The sequence below is a fragment of the Bos taurus genome, chromosome 1 (assembly GCF_002263795.3).
Source record: "Bos taurus isolate L1 Dominette 01449 registration number 42190680 breed Hereford chromosome 1, ARS-UCD2.0, whole genome shotgun sequence".
Lineage (NCBI taxonomy): Eukaryota > Metazoa > Chordata > Mammalia > Artiodactyla > Bovidae > Bos > Bos taurus.
Window position 1 is genome coordinate 96,236,159 of NC_037328.1, and position 26,366 is coordinate 96,262,524.

At 41.4% G+C, this 26,366-nt stretch overlaps 1 protein-coding gene across 9 annotated transcripts in view; it reads left to right on the plus strand.

Moving 5' to 3' along the window:
- TNIK (TRAF2 and NCK interacting kinase) overlaps positions 1-26,366 on the plus strand; it is a 407,483-nt gene that overhangs the window by 214,243 nt on the left and 166,874 nt on the right. For all 9 annotated transcript variants that reach the window (XM_059888605.1, XM_002684922.6, XM_059888630.1 and 6 more), the window contains exon 3: positions 17,541-17,597. In XM_059888605.1, coding sequence (XP_059744588.1) covers positions 17,541-17,597 — 57 coding nt within the window. The remainder of the gene's footprint in view (positions 1-17,540; positions 17,598-26,366) is intronic.

Genomic DNA, 26,366 nt, shown 5'->3' on the forward strand with positions numbered 1-26,366 from the left:
TTTAGCCTTAGGGAGGATTTTACACAGAATAAAAAAGGAGTAATACATTCTTGCTTGGTTTACTTATATGCAAGGCCAATCTGAATGGAAAATACAACCTGCTAAAAGCTTGCTCCCCTGCACCTCAGTTTCCTCATTTGATGACAGTACTTGTTTTATCAGTTGTTATGCCCTTGAATAAGAAATGCTGTGGTTTTTTATAAGGAGAACAGAGGCACCTGCCTGGACAAGTGTTTCCACTGAGTTTGGAGATTTATTCTTAAAGCCCATATTGATTGAGTGCAGGCACTGATCTGTCATTGAAGAGAGAGAAGGAGCATGACAAAGAGAAGCGTCTGCCCTCAAGACACCTCCTTTCAAGAGTCAGAGCTGCGCAGTGTACAAGATAAATTTATCATTTGTTTGATGACAGTAAAGCCGGGATGGAAGATAATAAGAGCTACAGTGGAATGGAATCATTAGATTGGATGGTTAGGGAAGGACTCCTGAGGAAAGGTGACTTTTGAGTCAAAATCTGAAGGAAATGAGCAAGTAGAACAGAAGGGCAGGGCTGAGGAGAGGGCGATGTGCGTGGGCTGGGGGAGACACACAGCAGGAGATGAGGTCAAAACACAATCTTTGGTGACACTGAAAACACTGAAATACCATCATACGGCTTCCCTGGTGGCTCAGATACTAAGGAATCCACTTACAATGCAGGAGACCTGGGTTCAGTCCCTGGGTTGGGAAGATCCTCTGGAGAAGGAAATGGCAACCCACTCCAGAATTCTTGCCTGGAGAATTCCACGGACAGAGGAGCCTGGCGAGCTACAGTCTGTAGGGTCGCAAAGAGTCAGACACGACTGAGTGACCAACACAGACATCATCATTTATCCAGAGCCTATACCATATGTTTATGTGTGTGTGTGCTAAGTCCCTTCAGTGAGCAAATAATTTTATATGTGATTCACAGATAAGGCAACTATTGACCAAAAGTAATTCTATAACTAGGAAGTCATACAAGGGCTCCTCAGCCTCCTCCAAAGCCTTTTCTCCTACTTTCCATCTTCATCTCTTAGGTCCTCCAAAGCTCCTGCTCAGTTTGGTGACTCTCTCGGACTAGGTGAAATGCCTGCTTGAGAAGAGAAGATTGGCTGAAAATCCAGCAAGATGCTCTACTTGCTCTTCTCACAGTCCCTGACCAATCAGTCTAGGCTGGAGGCATGGAAGTGTGGTGGGAGACAATTCCACTGGGGTCGGGGAAACATCACCCTCCTTGAGAGGAAGCTACCTGACAGGTCAAAGTTGGATTGCAGCTAAATTTAGCTGCGAATAAATGCACTTATAAACTAGTCAGCTACCCACCCAGATCCTGGGGCACGTCAAATTTACTTAAAAGACCCCTCTTTCTTTCCCAGGGTGTCATCTTTTGCCCAGCGTTAATGTTCTGGAGGGAGGGTGGAAGCTTCGGAGAGGCTCTTGAGCCATTACTTCCAGCAGCTCACTTCCCAGGGATGGATGTGTTTGCTGACAAATTGCCATAGTCCATGGTCACCACCACTTTGAAAGATTATAAATATGTACGAGCCCTCCTGTATTTATAAAACGGCTTTCGGTTTTCAAACGTCCTTTTTGTCCTCTCGCCCTCCCACCCAAAGAACGATTTGCAGCCTTTGCTTGGAAAGCATAGTTGCTCATGCAGTCTGCTGACACAGACGACCTCCCTTGGCAGGAGAGAGGTTTTCAGCCTTTGCAGCTGTTGCAGGTGGAACCATGACTGTGACATAATCATTGTATAAACTGTGCCAGATCTGTATTTGGGATGTCTTTCTTTGGCCATTTTCAAGAAACTTGAGCTCTTTAATCAGTTGCCTAAAATGGGTGAATGGTGTCATTAATGTAGAATAATGTTGCTCATCTTATTCTTTTTTTTTTTTTTTTAAAGAAAAGATGGATCCTCCTTGCCTTCTTTCTTAGAAACAAATCACAACAATGGCAAGATTTGAAGAACTTAAGTTGGGTAAAGGCAAACATCTTTCTTGTTACATAGTTGACCTTTATAAAATATAAAGGAAGTTTCACCATGATTTATGTTTTAATCAAACAAAATACGGTATTCCTGAATTGAGCTGCCAGCAGTTAAAAACTATAAACATTTGAGAAGGGGAGAAGAACACACACACTGTGAAGAATTGAGAAGAGTGGCTGACAAATTAAAATAGGATATTCTTTCCGAAATTATAATTAGCAAAAATTATATTTCTGTGTCCAAATATAAACCACATTCTCTTTAGCCCCAATACTACTTTATCAATTTTTTAAAATATAGAATATGCTGCTTCACTGGGAGAGAGTGAAGATTTTGGAATTGGCCTCCTAACAACACACAAAAGCCAGATGGGGAGTGATCTCACAGGCTTTTGGTATTACCTGTGTTCTAAAAGGCCGTAGATGTTGATAAGAGGAGAACCTTGTTCATACAAATGCTCCATCATTTTATTTTACTTTTTTTTTTAATTTTTGGCTGTGCCATGCAGCATGTGGGAAGCAAGGATCAAACCCATGCCCTGGGCAGTGAGAGTGCGGAGTACTAACCACTGGACCGCCAGGGAAGTGCCTATAAAAGGCCATGCATGTTGGAATTTGAGAACAAGCCCCTCATTTGTAAATACTGCTAAGCAAAGAAAGAACAATGGCACCTCCATCTGCTCTCCACCTGCACTGGAGATCCCAGAAGGCATGACCTTATCTTTTTTTCTTTTTAGGAGTTTATTTATCTTTGGATCTTTGTAAACTTCGCCTCTGGGGGATTATGACATTGACAAGAATTCAGCATTCATTGAGCACCTATTAAATATGAAATTATTTTAAATTGGGGCTTGTCAGCCTTGGCCAGATTAACATTTGAAGTCCAATACTCATTTGTTGGGGTGGGGGCAGTGTCCTGGAAGTTGTAGAAGATTTGGTACCATCTCTGGAAAGTGAAGTCAGGTGGGCCTTAGAAAGCATCACTACGAACAAAGCTAGTGGAGGTGATGGAATTCCAGTTGAGCTATTTCAAATCCTGAAAGATGATGCTGTGAAAGTGCTGCACTCAATATGCCAGCAAATTTGGAAAACTCAGCAGTGGTCACAGGACTGGAAAAGATCAGTTTTCATTCCAATCCCAAAGAAAGGCAATGCTAAAGAATGCTCAAACTACCACACAATTGCAGTCATCTCACACGCTAGTAAAGTAATGTTCAAAATTCTCCAAGCCAGGCTTCAGCAACACGTGAACCGGGAACTTCCAGATGTTCAAGCTGGTTTTAGAAAAGGCAGAGGAACTAGAGATCAAATTGCCAACATCCACTGGATCATCGAAAAAGCAAGAGAGTTCCAGAAAAACATCTATTTCTGCTTTATTGACTATGCTAAAGCCTTTGACTATGTGGATCACAATAAACTGTGGAAAATTCTTCAAGAGATGGGAATACCAGATCACCTGACCTGTCTCCTGAGAAATCTGTATGCAGGTCAGGAAGCAACAGTTAGAACTGGACATGGAACAACAGGCTGGTTCCAAATAGGAAAAGGAGTACGTCAGGGCTGTATATTGTCACCCTGTTTATTTAACTTCTATGCAGAGTACATCATGAGAAACGCTGGGCTGGAAGAAACACAAGCTAGAATCAAGATTGCCGGGAGAAATATCAATAACCTCAGATATGCAGATGACACCACCCTTATGGCAGAAAGTGAAGAGGAACTAAAAAGCCTCTTGATGAAGGTGAAAGTGGAGAGTGAAAAAGGTGGCTTAAAGCTCAACATTCAGAAAACGAAAATCATGGCATCCGGTCCCATCACTTCATGGGAAATAGATGGGGAAACAGTGTCAGACTTTATTTTTTGGGGCTCCAAAATCACTGCAGATGGTGATTGCAGCCATGAAATTGAAAGACGCTTACTCCTTGGAAGGAAAGTTATGACCAACCTAGATAGCATATTCAAAAGCAGAGACATTACTTTACCAACAAAGGTCTGTCTAGTCAAGGCTATGGTTTTTCCTGTGGTCATGTATGGATGTGAGAGTTGGACTGTGAAGAAAGCTGAGTGCCGAAGAGTTGATGCGTTTGAACTGTGGTGTTGGAGAAGACTCTTGAGGGTGCCTTGGACAGCAAGGAGATCCAACCAGTCCATTCTGAAGGAGATCAGCCCTGGGATTTCTTTGGAAGGAATGATGCAGAAGCTGAAACTCCAGTACTTTGGCCACCTCATGCGAAGAGTTGACTCATTGGAAAAGACTCTGATACTGGGAGGGATTGGGGGCAGGAGGAGAAGGGGCCGACAGAGGATGAGATGGCAGGATGGCATCACTGACTCGATGAACGTGAGTCTGAGTGAACTCCGGGAGTTGGTGATGGACAGGGAGGCCTGGCGTGCTGCGATTCACGGAGTCTCAAAGAGTCGGACACGACTGAGTGACTGAACTGTACTGAACTGGCCTCTACCCACTAGATATCAGTGGCAGCAGTGAGCTGTGATGACAAGCAAAAAATGTTTCCAGGTATCCCTCAACATCACCAGTGCTCAGTCACATCTGACTCCTTGAGACGCTATGGACTGTAGCCTGCCAGGGTCCTCTGTTCATGGGATCCTCCAGGCAGGAATACTGGAGTGGATTGCCATTTCCTCCTCCGGGGATCTTCCCCACCCAGAGATTGAACCCACCTCTCCTGAGTCTCCTCCACTGGCAGGTGAATTCTTTACCACTGATTCACCTGGGAAGCCAGGTATCACCTGGGGTGGAGCTAAAATTGCCCCTTAAAGGCTGTGAGATAAAGGGGGGGGGGTGTCTTTTTCAATTTTAGGTTGAAGGATATGTAACTATTCAAAATCCCCACCCCCATCTATATCCATATATGCACAGGCACACACACATACTTGCAGGGTTCTTACAGAGGAGGCATTTGGTTGAGAGCACTCACTGCAGCCTCTCTTTCATGGAAATCTTTATGACTCCAGTAAATTGCCCAGTAAATTTCATCTGTCGCCTGTGTTCCTGCTCAGATACAACTAAAGCCTATTGAAATTGATTTTTGTGTCACCAACAGAGCAGGGATTCAGTAAGAACATGAAAGCTTCCCTTTCATTACTAGTCTTTTTTCTCCCATATTATTTTAGATTTGGTGGGCCCTAATTACATTCCAGTGCTTCTCTTGCTGACACTTTTTTTGTTTTAATTAAAACTTCTGGAGGTTTGAGGACACTGTGGGAGAGGGTTTATTCATCAGCAGCCCTGATAAAAAGTCAAATGGGTCCCTATTTGTGTTCCTGCCGCCGCATGAATGATGGCTGGGAACACTGTGGTCCTTGGCATTGTTTTTCTCTCTACTTGGGGTGCGGTCCTTTCTGTTTCCGCACACTTCTGAGCTTCGAAACCCGCTCTTGCTGCTGCCGAAGACATTCTGTTATTAAGTGACCCAGACGGTGCTGTGGGTGGACTGGCTTCCTATGAAAGCCATAAATTAGGTGAAATGAAATGCAGCGCCGTCTTTTTATGATTAATCTCTGCCCCAGCGCCTGTGGTGCCTCATGATACAAAGCCAGCCCCGCCCACTCCTGACCAGGTGGTCGTAAATCTGACCACCCGGCCGGTTTCAGGCTGTAATTGACAAACCTTTGCAAGGCCTGGAGGGCCAACATAATATATCTTCTTAATCTGCAGCTGGGAGGTGGGATGAAGCCAGCACAGGGTCTGCCCGAGGTCCTCAGGGGAAGACAAGAGTTGCCTGTGAAATAGTCCCTAGAGAAGGAGCTATTGATTGGAAATCTAAAAAAATAGGCTGCCCTTCACCAAGAGCGTGCCTGCCTGCCTGGGGGTTAGTATTCTTTCAGGAAAAGGGGTGGCAGAGATGGAGGAACTGAAGCTGGGCAGCATCAGGGCCTTGATTTTCTCTGGTCGTATCTTCCTCTGCCTGACTTTCTTCCTCAGGTAAACTGAGAATTTGAAACACACAATGCTAAGGTCTTCTCCGGTCTCCAGGTTACTCTGTGACCCAGTGTGAGTGTTGAAAGAACACACACAAAACCTTCTTGAGCAAAACATTCACATCGGGCTGTGTGGCTTCTTCCTCCAGGTCCTATTGTTATTGTTGTTAAGTTGCTCAGTCCTGTCTGACTCTTTGTGACCCCATGGACTGCGGCCCACCAGGCTTCCTTGTCCTTGACTATCTCCCTGAGTTTGCTCAAACTCATGTCCATTGAGTCTAATGCCATCCAACCATCTCACCCTCTGTTGCCCCCTTTCTCCTCTTGACCTTAATCTTTCTCAGCATCAGGGTCTTTTCCAGTGAGTCTTTACAGTTTCCACGCCATGAGCCATAGTTACAATCTCTTTTCTTAAGAAAAAAGGTTTCTGCCCCTCCTGAGTAGGCATTTCCCCCAGTTCTATCAAGCGCCCCGCAGATTCAGCCATGATGGGTCACTGGAGTCTCACTTTTCACCATGATTGGGGGCAGCGTATAAGGTCTACTAGGCCTGGAAACTTCCTGTTTCCCAGCATGATTTAGCACCTACTCTTTGCAAAATTCTGTCCTTGACAATGTCAGAGAATTAAATGGATATAAGGCAGAGTCCTGAGGAGTTTCCTAGCATGCAGTAGCCATGTGCCTGGAGGACTGAAGGGCCCATGGCATTACAGACTAAAGAGGAAAGAGAAATTGGCTTCTATACAGTTCACATGGATTATTTGGTGTAAGTTATTAAGAGCGATATATATGATTACATTTAACTTTTTACAGACTGTATCAAGAACAGCCCATCTTTGTATCTTAAGGGGATTCCTGACCTTTCTACCATACTATGCACATGTATTTTACAACACCTGTGCCTGACTCTCAGATTTCATAGAGTACAGAAATCTCACTTGGCCACCCCAATAAAAACCAAAAATAACCATTGAGAGCCAAGATAGGGTTTTTGCTTTGACTTTTAAAAAATTGAGAACGTTTAGTTAATGAACATTTTCACGACAGAAATTGTCAGAAGACTGCTTAAGTTGAATGCTTTTAGCTTCTGGAAGATTTTGTCAGAAGGTTGTTTTCTCCTTTTACTGAATGCTAGTGCATGTGCACTCAGTCGTGCATGATTCTTTGTGACTCCATAGACTGTAGCCTGCCAGGCTCCTATGTCCAGAGAATTTTCCAGACAAGAATGTCGGAATGGGTTGCCGTTTCCTACTCCAGGGGCTCTCCCTGAACTAGGGATCAAACCGGCTTCTCTTGCATCTCCTCCATTGGCAGGCAGGTTCTTTACCACTGAGCCACCTGGCAGGCCTTTACTGAGGTTGGGTATAAACTTCATTCTGTACTGGTGTCCAGGAACCAGAGCTTTTAAATGCCACACGTATCCCCATGTACCACCCTGACTTGGAGGACAAGGAAGGCTGTCATGGTGAATGGGGAGCAGTAGAATATTGGGGGGCTGGGGAGCTGGCTGCATGCAGATGTTCTATCCCCTGCCTTTGATCCTTCACGTCTAGGGGGCTTAGTCCTCCCAGAAATTAATGTACAGAAGCCACAAAAGACTGTGGTAATTCGGTGGCATAAATCAGATGAGAGCCAGTAAGATCTTCTGTTTTGTGCTCATTTGAAGGGTTGAGCGAGGAGGTTATTGGGCAATGTGTTCTTGGCTTAAGGCCATGGCCAAGAGACTGGTTCTGCTCCTTTTTTGAGCTCTCATCACCCCACAGCCTGTCTGCTCCTCACTGCTGTCGCTTCAGCTGTGCACGCCTTTCCTGGGTACAGGCATCAGGCTTCCTGCCATGGAACCTGCATATATTAACTATTGTCTGCTAAAAATTGTAGCTATTTGGTTTTTTTTCCCTTTAATCATCCATTTTGATTTTTATAAACTAAGCCAAACTGGCAGCCATGAAGACAGGAATGCTAGTTTCTAAAAAGAAAAATGAGACACGGGCTTTTCTTCCCTGCCCTGTTTCTGTGAGCAAGCCTCAATTCTCAGTTGGCCCAGCCCTGAACAATCTTGAAAACAATCCATTTTCTGCTTCTTGGAGGTGCCAAGCAAAGGAATTCACAGTGAGTGGTGTTGAGATAGAGAACTGTTGCTTGGGAACTGTCCTGTATCGCTACCTTGCTTCATCTTTGTCACAGTCTGGGAGCAATGAGGGCTCTGCTTATGTGGTCAGGAGGAATTTTTAAGTCTCAGATGAATGGCATGTGCAGACCAAGGATAAACAGAGGCCCCAATAACCTGGGGAAACCATCGGAGCAGACATCGTGCCAAGCATATTCTGTGAACATTCTTGTTGCTTGATCATAAGGATTTACAAAGTCTTTTCATAAACTTGTCTTATCTACCTTTTTGCCTCAAGACATGTATCAAAGAAGGGTTGCATTCCTGAAGATGTTCAGATAGGTATCTTAACTATGCTTTAATCTTAATTGTGAGTGGAAAATCGGTGTTCATCTTCACTCTCAGAGGGAAAGCTAAAACCAATTTCTAGTTTCTCTGTGATCTCAGCAGAGGGGGAGTAAATTGGCCTCTCTACAGAGTTTAAAGGAACTTCATCCACTAAAACCATCTTCTAATTTATTTATAGGTGAAATGGTTGTAATTCCTGCTCACAACCCTGCCTCATCTGCTCCTATACACTTTGTTACTGGATTAAAATGTGTGTGTGTGTGTTGACGTAGGGCTCGGGAGTGGGGAATGGAAGAAACTGATATGGTCATGTGGATAGTATTGCCCAAGAACCTGAATACAACCCTCAGATGTCACTACTTCATTCAGTCTGTCATTTTGCAAATGTTTACTGAATCCCTGCTATGTCAAACACTCTGGAAAACATGGGGGTGAATATATATCCCATCCGTTCTCAAATCTTGTTGATTTGACCTCCTGAATATCTCTGGACTCTCTCTACCTCTCATCTTCTCCATTACTTCCATCCTAGTTCAAGTTGCCATTATCTTGCAAATGAAATGCTAAGCAATGCTGTTACTGTTCCATCATCTTTTCTAGTTTCCCCTGTTCCCTGCCCTGCCTCCAGAGAATTTTTTTTTTTCAAAAGGCAAACTTGATGACCCTACAACCTTGCTTCAAACCCTAAAGTGACTGCCCATCAGTCTTAGGTTGAAGGTAAAACTTCTTGAAGTGGCCTGTGAGACCCTGTATGTACTCATTGGACATACACTGTCTACTTCAGTCATACTGGCCTGCCATCAGTTACTTGAATGGTCAAATCGCTACACCACAGGACCTTTGAACATGCTGTTCTTGTTATCTGGAATATAACTCCCAATGCTTGAATGAAGTCCCTAGTTTATTCTATTCACTCTTTAGGTCAGAGTTTTTCTAAAATCTTTCACCCCAGATTGAGTAAAAATTATTATGTTGCATTAATATTGAGAATACAGATAGGTAAGTAGGTAGGTAGGTAAGTAGATAGAGAGAGAGATAGATACTTTGGTTGAGTTCCCGAGGAAACAAATTCTGAGGACAGATATTGCTTGTAGGAAGTGTTTTGGGAAGTGCTGTCAGGATCAACAGCTGGGGACCAGATTCAGGAATTATTGCTATGCTATGCTAAGTCACTTCAGTCGTGTCCGACTCTGTGTGACCCCATAGACGGCAGCTACCAGGCTCCCCTGTCCCTGGGATTCTCCAGGCAAGAACACTGGAGTGGGTTGCCATTTCCTTCTCCAGTGCATGAAAGTGAAAAGTGAAAGCGAAGTCGCTCAGTCGTGTCCGACTCTTCGAAACCCCATGGACTGCAGCCTACCAGGCTCCTCCATCCATGGGATTTTCCAGGCAAGACTACTGGAGTGGGGTGCCATTGCCTGCTCCATCAGGAATTATTAGAGTAAAACAAAAGTTGAATCATCAGTTCAAGCCTGATTAAGAAGAAATGAGCTCTGAAACTTGGAATAGAAACATTCAAGTTGATGCACTTGGATGCTTGAAACCCCTCATCCCTGAGCCCTCTGCATCTTCAGAAGGGATATTCCCATCTTGATTAAAAATATTGCACAGACCTCAGAACTTCATCTGACCTACCTTATGATTTTCACACGTTGCCTTCAGTTGATGATCAGTCACCTATGGTTTTCACTGTCTTCACTGTCTTTCTCTAGTACATCAGTGACTCTCTGCAAAAGCCATCTGATTCTACTTTTTTAAACTACTGTTTCCTAAGGACCTCTCAGAAGTCTGAAATATTGGGCTCTCTGTTGTGTTCCCTGGCACCTGTAACCTTCTCCAATTCCCCACTAGTGACAGTGTTGACAGCGACGCTGCTGCCATGTGCCAGGGACTATCAGTGAGCCACCTGCCACCAGTGATGGGAGTCTTATTGACAGCTACTCTGAGAGCTTGTCTCCTCAGGCCATTCCTGGTACCAATTGTCTTAGATAGAGTTTCCCAGGGAACAGATCCTGAGATGGAGGTATATGTATGTAGGAATTTTACTGGAGAGTGTTCTTAGGATCTACACCTGTAGGGGGGAAAAAAACTGGCATTGTGCAAAATGTTAAAAGACTCTACCTGCAATGCTGGAGACTTAGGAGACATGGGTTCAATCCTTGGATCGGAAAGATCCCTTGAAGGAAGAAATGGCAACCCACTCTGGTATTCTTGCTGGGAAAATCCCATGGACAGAGGAGCCTGGAAGGCTATAGTCCATGGAGTCACAAAGAGTTGGACACTGAGTGACTGAGTGACTTGGTCAGTTGACTGAGTGACTGAGCAGCATGCACAGTATTGTGCAGAGGAAGGAGTTTAACTGCAATGCCCTGGAGGAGGGAATGGCAACCCACTCCAGGATTCTTGCCTGGAGAATCCCATGGACAGAGGAGCCTGGCGGGCAGGTTCATAAGGTTACAAAGAGCTGGACACAACCAAAGCAACCTAGCATGCATGCACGTCTCAAGACAAACCTCAGCCATCTCAAGGAGAGATCAGGAGCCAAGCAGGCTCTACAGAATTGTCCAACTTTAAAACTAAAGGCCTGAGCCTTTATACTTCTGTATCAGCCAGCCACTGGAGTTGGCTGTCTCCAGGAGGGAGCATGACCTTGGGCTTCTGGCAGTTCCAAGAGGGCCTTGACTGAGAGCTGTCAGCTACTTCAGTCTTGAAAGGAGAATCTGGGTTGTGTTTTACAATATCATTGATAGACAGGTGATCAGTGTAACCGTAACATTTAATCTGTGAAACAACAGCTACCATTACTACATGCTCTACACTGCATTTTGCTTTGTTTTGTTTTTTTCTATTTCATTAGATTTATTTTCATGGTTCTTAGGGTGCACATTTTGAAAATTACAGTATTGGATTACAATTGGTAGGTTAGAGTAGGATGTTGTGAAAACACAAAGGTAAGGGCACTTGCTTGAAATTAGGAACTTGAAGTCTTCCTCAATAAAGGCAAGATCAAATCTAAGCTAAGCACAAAGAACTAAAAGCACTCTACCTGTGTGAGTCCTTGGACAAGGAGGAATGGAGATGGTGGGCAGAATTTCTGCATTTTTCTCAGCCCTGATTTTCTCCTGTGCTGTGTAGAAACAAATGTATTTCAGTGACCTAGAAATGAAAGGAGTCTCTTCCAGGCTTGCCTCGAGCCAGCAGTTTTAAGCCATCTTACTGTTCCTTAGAAAATAACAGCAATAGAAGAGACCAGGCTTGCATGGCTATTTTGGACACAACCATTGTTTTCCTCTTGTATTTATTTTAGGGAGTAGGTAAAGGGGCAGCGTAGTCCCTCCATATCTATGATGGGATGGGGATTGGGCTGCGTGTTGATTCCAGGATCCTGCTTGGGTCCCACAATCTGTGGATGCTCAAGTCCTTTACATGAGATAGCACAGTATTTGCATATTACCTATGCGCATTCTCCGGTGTAGTGTAAATAATCTCTAGATTACTTATAATGCCTAACATAATGTGAATGCTATGTAAATAGTGATAAATACAAAGTAAATAGTAACTGGCATGCAGATAAACTCAGGTTTTGCTTCTTGGAATGTCCCAGAATTTTTTTCCCAAGTATTTTCTGTTTGAGTTGGGTTGAATGTATATGTGAATGTGGAACCTGTGGATCTAGAGAGCTGAAGGTACTGTAATCCTTGAAGGTACTGTACTCATCAAGTGGGAGGTAGAAGGATAAAAAGAAGGGGAAGCAGAATGGGTTTGTAAGTCTGTCTAAGCACCTGCATGGAGTGCTCCCACCTATTGTCCAGTCCAAGTTCACGTGCCTGATGCACAGTGAGGCCAAACAAGCCTAAATGCTGAGAGTCTGGAGCAAATTTCTCCCCAAAGAAATTTTATTTCTTGCAGGGACCAAGCAAGTTGAATGGGTGGTTCATGCTAAAAAAAAAACCAAACTCCCTAATGGCATTCAAGCAAGTGTTCTGAAAGACAGTATTAGGGGAGAGGGTCATAAGTATCCTTGATCAGCTCATGGACCTTCTTCTGATGGGCTTATGGTGAGGTAACAGGGTGGTGTTTCTGGAACTCAACCTTCTGGTTCCTCCCAGGCTGGGGTCTGTATGCTTGTGGTCAGCATGTAGTCACAATCCTCTACCTGGGTGGGTATCTTAGTTTCTGCAGAATAATTCAAAGATACACATCCGATTGTTATCTGTACCCCTTTGGGAGGGAACTGGGTGCCAAGTGACTCTTGTCTGAATCATTAACTTCTTGACTCTCTTTGAAACTCAGGGAAGGCCTAAGGAGACTAAAGTCTTTTTCCACAAACCAGATAAGGGAGACACGAAGGGACGTTACACCCAGGAGGGCCCCACAGGGTCCTGCTCAGTTCCAGTCCCCCCTTTTCTATGATACTTGTAAATGTCAAGGGGAACAGGTGTGGAACTAGAAAGGGAATAAAGTTTTGGATAGAGAGGTTAATCATAAACTCGGCAGAGAAACTCTGTTCAGGGGGACGCAGGTTTATGCCAGCTGAGTGACCCCACGGCCTCTGCTCTCCCTGATTTGATTTGATGTTTTTTTTTTCCCTCCTGTCTTTCGGAGGGCTTTTTATGTTTCAGGACATGATTGAGGCTTTGGGTCCTAATGGAATACCAATTTTGTTTTTCCAGATTTAGTCTGTTATTTTTGTTATTGTTGGTTATGTCAGTAGAAAAAAAAACTCTTCATCTTTCATTAAGAAATGACTCAGCAATTGCAATTTAATGGGATATTTCCCCCTAATTTTCATGGATAAAAATTTTTCTCTTTGTCTCCTTTAAAGTTTCTTTTCCCCCAGAATTTAATTTTTACTCCTTGGCTGAATATGTACTTTAGATCCAAATTAAATAGAGTCTATATTTTTAATTTCTCTTGTAATTGGGAATAAGTTAAAATTAGTAGTATTGAATTTTCACTTCACATATTTTTATAATAACAACATCCTCCCTGTTTCCCTGCTCTCAAAAAGAAAAAAAAAAAATTGAATCCTACATGAAACAGGGACAAATGGCTCATGTTTAATTCAAATTAAATAAAATATGAAAAGGTTGGTTTAAAAAATTATGTTTAAATTTTAGTGATAAAATTTCCCATTCAGGAGCTGGAAAGCGGAAGTGGAACAGATGAAAAAGCATCCTGGGTTTAGGTCTTCATTAGTTGTGAGATTTTGGCCTGATCTCTAAAAGAAGGATTAGATTAGGCCCCTCGAGGGCTTTTCCTATTCAATTTATTTGTGACTTTATGAAGTCGCCTCTTTGAACGCTGTCTTAACACTGATGTGCCTCGGGTGTCTAGTGATCTTATAGGTCAGCTGATTCCTAGCCATCCCCTCAAAGCCTGCCTTCATCTGGATCCTAATTTAGTTTGGCATTCCCCAGTGATGTAAAAGGCAAGTCGTGCTGGGCAGCCTTCTTGGTGGCCCCCTCATCAAAGGTTGACAGCTCAGCCGCCTTCCTGTTCCAGAGCATGGACTCATGCTGGCACTGAACTGAGACTGCTAATTTTTCCACCTCTAGGATCTCATTTAAACCCAAACTGCCATCCCCAAGGTGTATTATTTAGTCGTCTGTCAGACTCATCCAGAACAGTTATTTTAACTTGGAACGGAGATTTTAAATGGAGGAGAAGTAAGTTTTCTTTTCTAGTGTTAGATTGTCAGTCAGTCAGTTCGCTCAGTCATGTCTTTGTGACCCCGTGGACTGTAGCACGCCAGGCTTCCCTGTCCATCACCAATTCCTGGAGCCTGCTCAAACTCATGTCCATCGTGTCGGTGATGCCATCCAACTATCTCATACTCTGTTGTTCCCTTCTCCTCCCGCCTTCAATCTTTCCCAGCATCAATGTCTTTTCAAATGAGTAGGTTCTTTGCATCAGGTGGCCAAAGTACTGGAGCTTCAGTTACAGCATCAGTCCTTCCAATGAATATTCAGGACTGATTTCCTTTAGGATGGACTGGTTGGATCTCCCTGCAGTCCAAGGGACTCTAAAGAGTCTTCTCCAACACCACAGTTCAAAAGCATCAATTCTTCAGTGCTCAGCTTTTTTTATAGTCCAACTCTCACATCTATACCTGACTACTGGAAAAACCATAGCTTTCACTAGACGGACCTTTGTTAGTAAAGTAATACCTCTGCTTTTTAATATGCTATCTATGTTGGTCATAGCTTTTCTTCCAAAGAGCAAGCATCTTTTAATTTCATGGCTGCAGCCACCATCTGCAGTGATTTTGGAGCCCCCAAAAATAAAGTCTCTCACTGTTTCCACTGTTTCCCCATCTATTTGCCATAAAGTGATGGGACCAGATGTCATGATCTTAGTTTTCTGAATGTTGAGCTTTAAGCCAACTTTTTCACTCTCCTCTTTCACTTTCATTAAGAGACTCTATAGTTTTTCTTTGCTTTCTGCCATAAGGGTGGTGACATCTGCATATCTGAGATTATTGACATTTCTCCCAGCTATCTTAATTCCAGCTTGAGCTTCATTCAGCCTGGCATTTCTCATAATATACTCTGCATATAAGTTAAATAAGCAGGGTGACAATATACAGCCTTGAAATACTCCTTTCCGTATTTGAAACCAGTCTGTTGTTCCATGTCCAGTTCTAACTGTTGCTTCCTGACCTGCATACAGATTTCTCAGGAGACAGGTCAGGTGATCTGGTATTCCCATCTCTTGAAGAATTTTCCACAGTTTGTTGTGATCCACACAGTCTTTGGCATAGTCAGTAAAGCAGAAATAGATATTTTTCTGGAACTCTCTTGCTTTTTCTATGATCCAGTGGATGTTGGCAATTTGATCTCTGGTTCCTCTGCCTTTTCTAAATCCAGCTTGAACATCTGGAATTTCACGGTTCATGTACTGTTGAAGCCTGGCTTGGAGAATTTTGAGCATTACTTTGCTAGTGTGTGAGATGAGTGCAATTGTGTGGTAGTTTGAGCATTCTTTGGCATTGCCTTTCTTTGGGATTGGAATGAAAACTGACCTTTTCCAGTCCTGTGGCCACTGCTGTGAGTTTTTGTTAAGGACTACAAAGTAAGAGCAGGTGGGAGCCCACCAGTGGTGAGCCAGGCAGGGGTCACTTCTTAGAGGTCCCCACAAGACATACCCAAACATTCCCCTTCCCTGGCTGCATGGCACCATTAAAAGAATTTCAGGGTGAAATTTCAGCTGTGTGATAAGCCAGACCCTCTGTCTGCAGTGCTGCTACCCTTCTTTAGTGCTATATTAGAGAAATAGTCATTGTTTAATGACCCTTACTTTAAAGACTTTCTATTCCCACAGAGAAGCAGCTGATCTTTGTTAAGGTCACCATTACAGCATCACAGACTTACTGGGACCAGGAAAACCCTGGAGGTCATTCAGTGTTTATCAACAGAGGGCGCTGTTGCTACTTCTCCTTTGTATGAGATTGCCTTCCAGCTCTGCAGAAAGTCAGTATTGCTGGCCCCTGGCCTCTGAATAGCACAGTACCATTCTCCTCCACTCAGTCACTGTGAAAACTAAATTTCCAACTAATTTTCCTAAATTTCCTTGGGGTGTTAAGAATGATACCTTTCCCCCCCATCTCCAGCCACAGAGTGCAATTTACAGATGGAGAAACCGGGGCCCAGATGGATGATTATAACATGCTTCTGATGAACCAGCTGGTCATGGGCAGAACCAGGCCTCTGGAATTCTGGTCCAGGACTCTTAGAGTGGTAACTCTTCAACTCCCTCCCTCAGTTTATTGAAAATTGAAGTACGTCAGCGACCATATTGGATTACTGATTTAAAGTCTTATTTGTGCTTTTTTCCTGAATGAGGAGGAAAGACAGGAAACAGAATGGCGGTTGAAAGGTGAAGGAAGCACTGTTAGAATCAGGCAGATGCATACACAGAGCTGGGATGTATGAGAAGGAAAGTGACAGGCAGCACCAAGCCTGAGCCTCCAGCCTCCGGTGGAGGTGCCCTCACTAACTACTGCTGCTCATCCAGAAACATGCCACCCTATCTATCGGCTGGGCACCCACTACTCCAGACACTAGGACTACAGTGATGAGGCACACGCTTTCCTCCATGAAACGTATAACTTAAAAGGGAGGACAGCTCTTAAAAGGAATCACAAGACAGGGTCATAAACATCTACAGCCAGCATCTTCTCACAGCTCTTCTGTGCCAGGCACCGTCAAGCACTTAACAACTACTGTCTCATTTAATCCTCCTTGCAATGCTATGAGTTAGGTACTGTCATTATTTCCATTTTTCAGATGAGGAAATTGAGACCTAGAAGGTGAAAGGGATTTGCCTCAGGTGAAAGGGATTTGCCTTGGAAGGTATATTATACTGCCTGATAGCGGTGGCAGGTAAAATGTATTTTAAAAGCCACATAAAGAATGCATTTAGAAATAATGAGACTGACCATCTTTGCTCTTGTCTGAGAGTCAGATATAGACTTTATGTTTCTTATACAGATAAAGCTTCTCTTTGAGGATATCCTCCTCTCCACACCCTGTTCTCTTCCCATTCCAAGTGCTTGATGCTTCCTGTAGTTAAAAAGGCCAGAGATACCCACTCTGGGGAAGCAGTTCCTTGGGCTCAGTAGTGTCTCTTTGATCACAAATTCAGATTGATTGGTTTCTATTTTCCTTTAGGTCCCCTTTTAAGATGAAGATAAAATAGCAGTCTCAAGTGAACTCCAGCAGAGTCATATCCATTTGAGACTGTCACAATACAAGAGATTTTAATAATCAAGGAAACTAGCTGCTTGCGTCTGCTCCACCCAGATATTCCACATACACCCCTCCTCCAACTCAAGCCCCTAACACCTTGGAGAGGAGGTAGAACCTCATTATTTGACATTTTCTCTTTTATTAAACTTGACAAAAGCTGCTAAAACAAACTCAAAAGACAAAGTGATGGACATGTGTTACAAAATAAACATTAAATAGAGGTTGATCTACAAAGCATTTAAGATTTCTCTATATGTCTATTTGTCTGTCTGTCTGTCTGTCCCCATTGGCACTCTATAACACTGATCCACATAATTGTTCATTACAGTTGAAGCCTAATGCTAATATTGCTTATCAGAACTGAATTGTTTAAAAAATTTTTTACAGGGTCGTCATGTCAAAACGGGCCAGCTGGCAGCCATCAAGGTTATGGATGTCACAGGGGTAATGTATCTTTATCTTGCCATCTCGAAGTTGTTTTATATATTTGTCATAAGAAGTTAGTGATAGAGAAAAATCATTTTTTGGAAATAGAATCTTTTTTAGACATCTAAGATCTTTTCCACATTTGCTTAACATAAAGAGTATTCAGCAATTAACTGAGATGACCATGGGTAAATCATTCTAATTAGATACCTACACACTGCCTTAAGTAAGTAAGAAGAACAGCCTGGGCCAATAATTTACATAAACACAACTGAGGACATTTGCATATGAAGACAAAACAAGGATTTGAAGGTATTAAGAGAATAATACTGAGATTACGCTGAAGAGGTGGGTCTTAACAGTTTTCCCCAAAGTCCACCTAACGCTGGAACAGGCATGAGTTTGGATGGCTCTAAAATCCTAGTAGGATGTATAACATGAATATTTTCTTCTCCAAAATATTATGGACCAAATATTCACCATACACACAAATACTTGTTATTATTGAGCAACACTGAAATAAAATTTCTGCCTAGATAATCAAAAGCAATCTAAGAAGTAGACTTTATTTTAAATACAATCTTATGCTTTCAATCCCTTTTGCTAGGCCTATTTAAAATATTTTGATGCCTTTTCTAGAGTACAGAGCAAATATCAGACTTGAAAGTCTCACTGGACATCAAAAGCATGTCAATGATTTTCTGTTGTCCTGGGAATTTTTCTAAAGTTGTCTGTCAGCTGTACATAAAAGCTAAAAGACCACAGTCTTCCATTTGTCCCAGAAGTGGATTACTTAGTGTAAAGAGATGTGGAATAAATAAGTCACACAAAGATATCAAGAACTACTATACAAATAAGAAATACACACAGTTGGTCCATAAGTCAGACTTCGAGCCATATCCTCTTTGGTTCCGGTTGTCACCTTTGATAAGTATACATTATATGCTATGCTATTAACCGTGATACTAATTACAGTAATTTTCATTTATACTATACATTGTACTGACTTCCTTTCCTTAGTTATTTTTTAATCTGAATTCCTCTTTATGTTATATGCAGTTTTAAAATTATATGCATTTCAACAAGTGAAAAATTTTGTTTCCATATGTTTAGAACCACTTAAAGTACTCCTTCCTTTTATATGCTTATATGTGTTATTCAAATTTTAGAGCTTGCAAACCTTCTCAAGTATTTATCCCAATTAGTTTATTAATTCACCTGGCCTTTACTGAATAAGAAAAATGCATATAGATTATATTAATAAGGTTTAGTTTCTGCCACTTGCAAAAAAAAGTTAAAATTAACAGAGACTTAAGCATGATGAAAGTGTTATACCCTCACACGTTAAATGAGTTTAGAGTCGACAGCCCAGAAATGTGTAGCAGCAATGTGGCAGAGTAGGAGGGTGTTTTTATCTTTCTGTTCCATCATTCTGGCACATAGCTTCCACACTTAAGGTAAGTTCCATGACACAATGGATTTCCATTGATCACATTCTTTGGCAGGCAAAAAACAGGTGGGTAGGGTGGGGAGAGAGTTGGTGGGAGAAGAGGATACAGAATACAGCCCCTTCAGTGAAATTCTTTCTACTTACACACAACATTTCTATTTACTTCTGCTTGCTTTGGCTACCTTGCTGCAAGGGAAGCTGGGAAATGTAGTCTTTCATCCTACCAATGTGCCCAGTTTATTTGGGTTCTATTATTAGTCAGGAGTGAAGGGAGAATGTGTTTTTCATTAGCAGGGTCTGACACAAAATCAAGAGCAGATACTATCAGTCTCTACACAGAAACCCATTAGAAATGTGTAAATCTTTCACAAAGCTCCCAGCAAAAAACAAGTAAGAATTTATTTTGCAATTCTGCTGAAGTTGTCCTACTGTATTTTCCTTGGATTGAACAGGATCTCCACATAGTGCAGCACACTTGGCAGTTGAACAATTAATAGATGTGGATGGAGTCCAAGACATTCATGCTGTAAAGTTCTGTTGTGTGGGTCTGCAGAACTGAGTTGAGTTCCACTGATATCATTAATCTCGGTGCACAGTTATGCACAGAGCTGTATACTGATGCACAAAGTATGACTTGAGAGCTCTGAATATCACTTTTCTGGTTCTGTTTGTGAGATTTTAAAATGCTCAAAGAATTATTTACTATTCCTAGACCACCTTGCTTGGAAGAAAAAAAGGTACCCAGCAGTTTATCCCAGAGTATGTATTTTCAGTTTAAGCTATGTTAGTTAGCCTCTCTAAACTGGGTTTCACAAGGCAACTGAACCCTACAGAAGATGATTTAGAGACAATTTCCTCAATTCTCCCCAGGATGGTGAAGAGCTGGCACCATTTCAATGCACAGGAGAGTCAATCCATCGCGTACAATGGATGCTTTACAGTACATGGGCTTGATTCTCTTGAAGAAACCTCTATTGAAAGGGCTGGATAGTTCCCTGTTTTAGCCACATCATTGACCATTATGTAACCACTGACCCTTAACAAAGGCAAACATGGATACACATCGGGAAATGGCTTTCTTATTTCCCACGCTGTGTGATCCAGCATCAAATGACTGTTGTATCACCCCTGTACACATCACAGTCAACATAAGATTTCCTTTGTGACATTCATGTGGTATCCTCAGAAAACAATCTGTTTCATTTTGCCATGTTGTCTTTTGTGTATTATGGAATGTTGTAAAAGCTCCTTACCAATTATTATAATTGTGCTCATTATAGCTGCCCCGAGATGAATTCTCAAAGGTCGCCTTTGTTAATTGTTTCCAAAGACCTACTAGAAAGTTACTATAGATTATTGTAATGAAACTGATAAAACTATAACCTTGAAATCAATTTTTAAATTATTTTTATTCTATACCATGTCCTTTTTTTAAAGAAAAAAGTAACAGAAAAAACTGAGTGTAATATTTATGTTCTTTAGTTTTAAAGCTGAGACACTTCCAAATTTCCCTATATTTGCTTCAGAATTAGGGCTTAAACTCAGTCTTTGAAGTTCTTTTGGTTTCTGAAATAATTATGAGAATTTTTGCATTTCAGTGTTTTCTGGGGATTTGTTCCCAGCTGGATTTGTGTACTTTAATTATCTAAACAAAACTGTATCCTCTAGGGCAGTGTTCCTCATAGGGGACAGCTGATATCTGTGGACTTTCAGCACACTTGGGGTGCTCATCAGAAATGCAGAAATACTGGGCTTGCTGCAGAATTTCTAGGTGGAGCCTCAGAACGTGCCTTTTCTCTCTCTTTTTTTTTTTTTTTGAAAAGCACAGAATTTTTTTATTTATTGCTTTTTTTTCTTCCAAGTTTGTTGAGATATAATTGACATACAGTACTGTTTAAGGTGTACAGCCTAATGATTAGGCTTACAAATATCAAGAAAAGATTCTACAATAAGTTTAATAAACATTCATCATCTCATATAGATACAAACTTAAGAGACATGAAATAAAATTTTTTCTTGTGATGAGAACTCAGGATTTACAACAGTCATATATAATAGACAGCAGTGTTAATTATATTTATCGTGTTGGATGTTACAATCCTGAGAAGCACAGAATTAGTTCAGTCCGGGTAGATGATTCTCTTTTAGTCAATTCACAAATTTAGTTTGTGTAAATTTCAGTTGTTGTATAACCTTTGCAATTTCATTGGATAAACCACTCTTCATTACTTGTGCAAACTTAACTAAAATAACCAGATGACGTCTTTGATGTACATTAATTGTTACTGAGGTTCCTTTACTTCTGTGTTTAGCAATATTAGGCCAAACAAGGAACCGCTTATAGAACAGCACACTTCCTTTAAAATTCTGGATGTTATCTGAAAAGATCATCTTTTACAATTCATGACTAAACTGGTAAAATCAGAGAATTCCTTGTCAGACAGAAATGTCAAATAATCAGAGGAGTAAAGAAGGTAAGCGTTGGAAATTTTCCATGGTGATGTCTGCTGATCCCTGATGGTCTGGAGCGTGGCAGGCTCTGCCTTTTCTACAAACTCTTCAGGATCTTCATGCACACCAGAATAGCACTTTTCTAGGGTCTTGTATTTACTGTTTCTGGCCAAGTATGAAGAGACTATGATTCTTTGATAACCCTGCAAATAATCTCCATCTTCATTTGGATCAAAATTTCTGGTTTTACCCAAAATTTCTAGTTTACCTGGTCCCTTTACAATGATACCTTGAAGCCCATGTAGGACTTGATAACATAATAACTTAGTATTGTAGGCTTTCATCTTAACAATGACTGGTTATGATCATTACTCAGGACACGTTGGGTTTTAGTACCAAAGCCCCACTCAGAATGGATGAAGCTGAAAACAGAATTTATTGTTTTGTGTATATTAAAAAAAAAGAAAAGCTCAGCAGGGTCTAGGAAATCACATGATTAGTTGGGAATTGTGTGTCTCTCCATCTCTGGACTCTGCTTTCTTTCCACCAGCAGCTGCAGGCTCATGTTCTAATTACTTCATTGCCCTTAGTCTCAGCAAGAGTGCAAGTCTCAATTTAAGTGGCCCAGCTTGTGTCACCTCACCATCCTACTGCCAATTCTGTTTCTCTTGAGCCACATCTGGTCCCTGGTGGCTCTGATGGTAAAAAATGTGCCTGCAGTGCCGGAGACTCAGGTTCTATTCCTGGGTCAAAAAGATCCCTCAGAGAAGGAAATGACAACCCACTCCAGTATTCTTGCCTGGAGAATTCTGTGGACAGAGGAGCCTGGTGGGCTACAGTCCATGGAGTCGCAGAGCTGGACATGACTGATAACAACTAACAGTGGAAAGGAGACTTCCTCAAAGAAAAATCTGATATCTGTTAAGATCAAAGGGTAGGATGGATGTTCAGCAGGGAAAAACAAGATAATTATATTATTATGAGATTATATCATTATAGTCAACGTTATTTTAAACTGATTTAGTCCTTAAATAAGGACTACATTTTTTTTATATTTCAGCCTGAAATAATAATAATGGTAGCTAACACTGATGGAGTCATTATCATTGATGGAGTCAGAACTCTTTAAAATATTTTCTGTATATCGATTCACTGAATGCCCTCAATAACCACCAGACTTCATTATTAGCTTCATTGTAGAGATGAGAAAACTAGGCATATTAAGTATCTTGTTCAATGTAACATGTAAATGATGGAGTGAATATTTCAACCCGAGTATTTTAACTCTTTTAAGTCCACCCTGTTTATCACATTGCCTTAGGTCTTCAGTTAATATAGAAGGATATTTAATATTTTATTTAATGTGATTTTTAAAATTAATTTGTTCAATAAACATTTACTAAACACCTATTTTATGACAGACACTAGAAATTCAAAGATGATATATGGCAAAACCAATACAATATTGTAAAGTTAAAAAATAAAATAAAATAAAAAATACCTCAAAAAAAAAAAAAAGAATGATTGGCCAAAGACCACCCAGAAACTAATCCCATCACCATAAAACCCGAGACTGCAAGCCACGTGGCAGAGCAATTCTCCTGGGTTCCCTTACCCTACTGCTCTCCACCCGGGTGCCCTTTCCCAATAAAATCTCTTGCTTTGTCAGCAAAAAAAAAAAAAGAGAAAAAGTGATTCTTTGCCTGAAGGGAGCTTGCAATAATACAACATTACCCTAAATATTTGTAAGTAAAGCTAATCCATTTTATAATAAAGTCATAAAGTTATACAGTTATGTATAAAATTTAATGTGACAATGAGGGGTAATAACTAAGCCCAGGAAGACAATCGGACAAAAATGTTTCTGGCCACAAGAAAACAGCCTGTGCAAGGCATGGAGGCTGCGAGAGTATGCAGCATGTTCCGGAAACTGTTACGTGTTCACACGCTTGTGTGTGTGTGCGTGTGTTAGTCACTCAGTCGTGTCTGACTCTTTTCGACTCCATGGACTATAGCCCACCAGGATCCTCTTTCCATGAGATTCCCCAGGCAAGAATACTAGAGTGGGTTGCCATTTCCTTCTCCAGGGCATCTTCTTGACCCAGGGATGGAACCTGGGTCTCCTGCATTGCAGGCGGATTCTTTACCATCTGAACCACCAGGGAAGCATTACATAGGTTAGTTTTAGGATAAAAATAGTTCTGAGGAGAGAGTGATACAAGGTGAATCTGTACAGGTTAGGGCCAGGTCATGAAGGCATTGGGTGCTATGGCAAAGACATTACAAGGTTTTCATTTTTCAATTTTTCCAATAAAACCCTTAGATCAAGTAGGCTTAGGCAAAAACCCATTATATAGAAGAGATATATGGAGGGTTGTTTTATACAAGGGGAGGGAGGCTGTCAGTCCTGGCCCCTTCTTCACACCACTGCTAGAGCCAGTGTGTTTAACCAGAAGTTAAATAGCAAAGTAACATGATGGGATTTGCCTCCTAGAAGGATGCAATATAAGCCCTGCTTGGCTGAGTTTCTATTTTTGTCTTACTTAACTGAATTCCTGTGGGTGAAGCTTTTAGCCAGTCTCCATCTCTCTTTATAAAGAGTAAGGAAGTGGCCTTCTCCTGGTAGCTTCTGGTAGAGTTCTTTGCCCACAGTTAATGGACTCATTGAATGTTTGCTGAAATTGGACCAAGGAAAAAATCTTTTCTTCTTGGGTTATTTGGAAGAATTAGAGGACATACTGCTCCAGGCACTTTTGGTTCTTCTCTCCCAAAGGGGGACAGTTCAGTGGAGTGACTGGTAGCATAGAACATAATGTTGGTAACAGTAATAACAACAGCAGCCATAGTCAAGAATAAAGATTACTATCATTGATTGCTTATTTTATGCCAAGCATTGTTCTTAGTACTTAATATAACATATACTAACTCATTTAGTCCTTGAAACAATTCCCATTAGAGGAGCAAGCTAATATATCCATTTTACAAATGAGGAATTAATTGAAAGCATAAAAATTGTACATAACTTTCCCGAGCTTCACAGACAGTAAATGCCAGAGTTAGAATTCAAATCCAGCCAGTCAGGGTGTACCCACCTTCTCCACAGCCCTGTTATTAGAATGACAGATGGGGATGGGCGTTGCAGGGGCCTGGCCTTCAGATTCAGGTAGAGCTGAGTTCACAGCCCCCTCCTCTCCTTACTCTCTTTGAACAAACTTTTTAACTTTTCTGAATCTCATTTTTTCTTATCTGTTAGATGCAAATACAACCATTGCAAACTTGTTTTGAGATTAAATTTATATACTATCTAGTGCCTGGTACATAACATTTCCTCAATAAATATAGGTCCTGGTAAGAGACAGTGAATGCCTGAGTGGGACATTCAACAGCAATGAAAAGCGGATGTTATAATGTGCATTGAACTTCTGTACTGGGATGGTAGCCTGTGCTATGAACCCCATGCCACATGTGGCACAGGTGGGTTAGTTCATTGTCAGTATGTGTAAATAGCTTGAATCAGCCCAGTCTGCACCACCTCAAAGTTATTAGTCTTACCCTGAACAATGGGGAGCTGTCAAAATGACTTACTATAGAGCAGAATCCAAAAGAGAAAGTGAGGCTAGATTCCAGAAGCTAAAGACTGAAATCACAGTAATTCATTTATTCATTCACTAAGAATAAATGAATGTGCTGTCCTCTGGGGTGATGGTAGTGAATAAGACAGACAAGGGTGCTATCTTCTGGAATCATAAATTCCAGCATGAGTGAAAGATATTTAACAAACAGTTGAACAGTTATGTAGAGTTCTGATCAACTTTGAGGGAGTATACAGAGAGTATTAAGGGAGAATTTAAGAAGGAAACTTACTTATCTTGGTTGCCAGTGCAGTTGTTCCCCAATAAAGTGGCTATTGTTGTTGTTTAGTTGCTAAGTTGTGTCTGACTCTTTGCAACCTCATGGACTGCAGCACCAGGCTTCCCTGTCCTTCACCATCTCCTGGAGCTTGCTCAAACTCATATCCATTGAGTCAGTGATGCCATACAACCATCTCATCGTCTGTCACCCACTTCTCTTCCTACCTTCAATCTTTCCCAGCACCAGGGTCTTTTCCAGTGAGTCAGCTTTTCACATCAGGTGGCCAAAGTATTGGAGCTTCAGCTTCAGCATCAGTCCATCAGTGAATATTCAGAGTTGATTTCCTTAAGGATTGACTGGTTTGATCTCCTTGCTGTCCAAGGGACTCTCAAGAGTCTTCTCTAGCACCACAGTTTGAAAGCATCAATTCTGAGGTGCTCCAGACTTCTTTATGCTTCAACTCTCACATCTGTACATAACTACTGGAAAAACCACAGTTTTGACTATACAGACCTTTGTTGGCAAAATGATGTCTCTGCTTTTTAATATGCTGTCTAGGCTTGTCATAGCTTTATATATATATATGTATTTTACATATTCCTTTACATTATGATTTATCACAAAATACTAAATATAGTTCCCTGTGCTATTCAGTAGGATCTTGTTGTTTATCCATCCTAAATATAATAGTTTGCCTCTGCTAATCCCAACCTCCCAACTGTCCACCCCAGATCCTCCCTGCTTTGGCAACCACAGGTCTGGTCTATGTCTGTGGGTCTGTTTCATAGATGGGTCATTTGTGTCATAGTTATATAAGTTATATAAGTTCTAAGTTATATCATATGGTATTTGTCTTTCTCTTTCTGACTTACTTCCCTTAGTATGATAATCCCTAGGTTCATCCATGTTGTTGGAAAAGCTGTCTTATTGATGATAGAGTTTAGCCAAATAAATGAAATATTCCTAGGGTTAGAACCTATTTTATAAATTCGCAGTTCTCTTGGGAGTCATATATCAGTGCTGGCATGGGTATG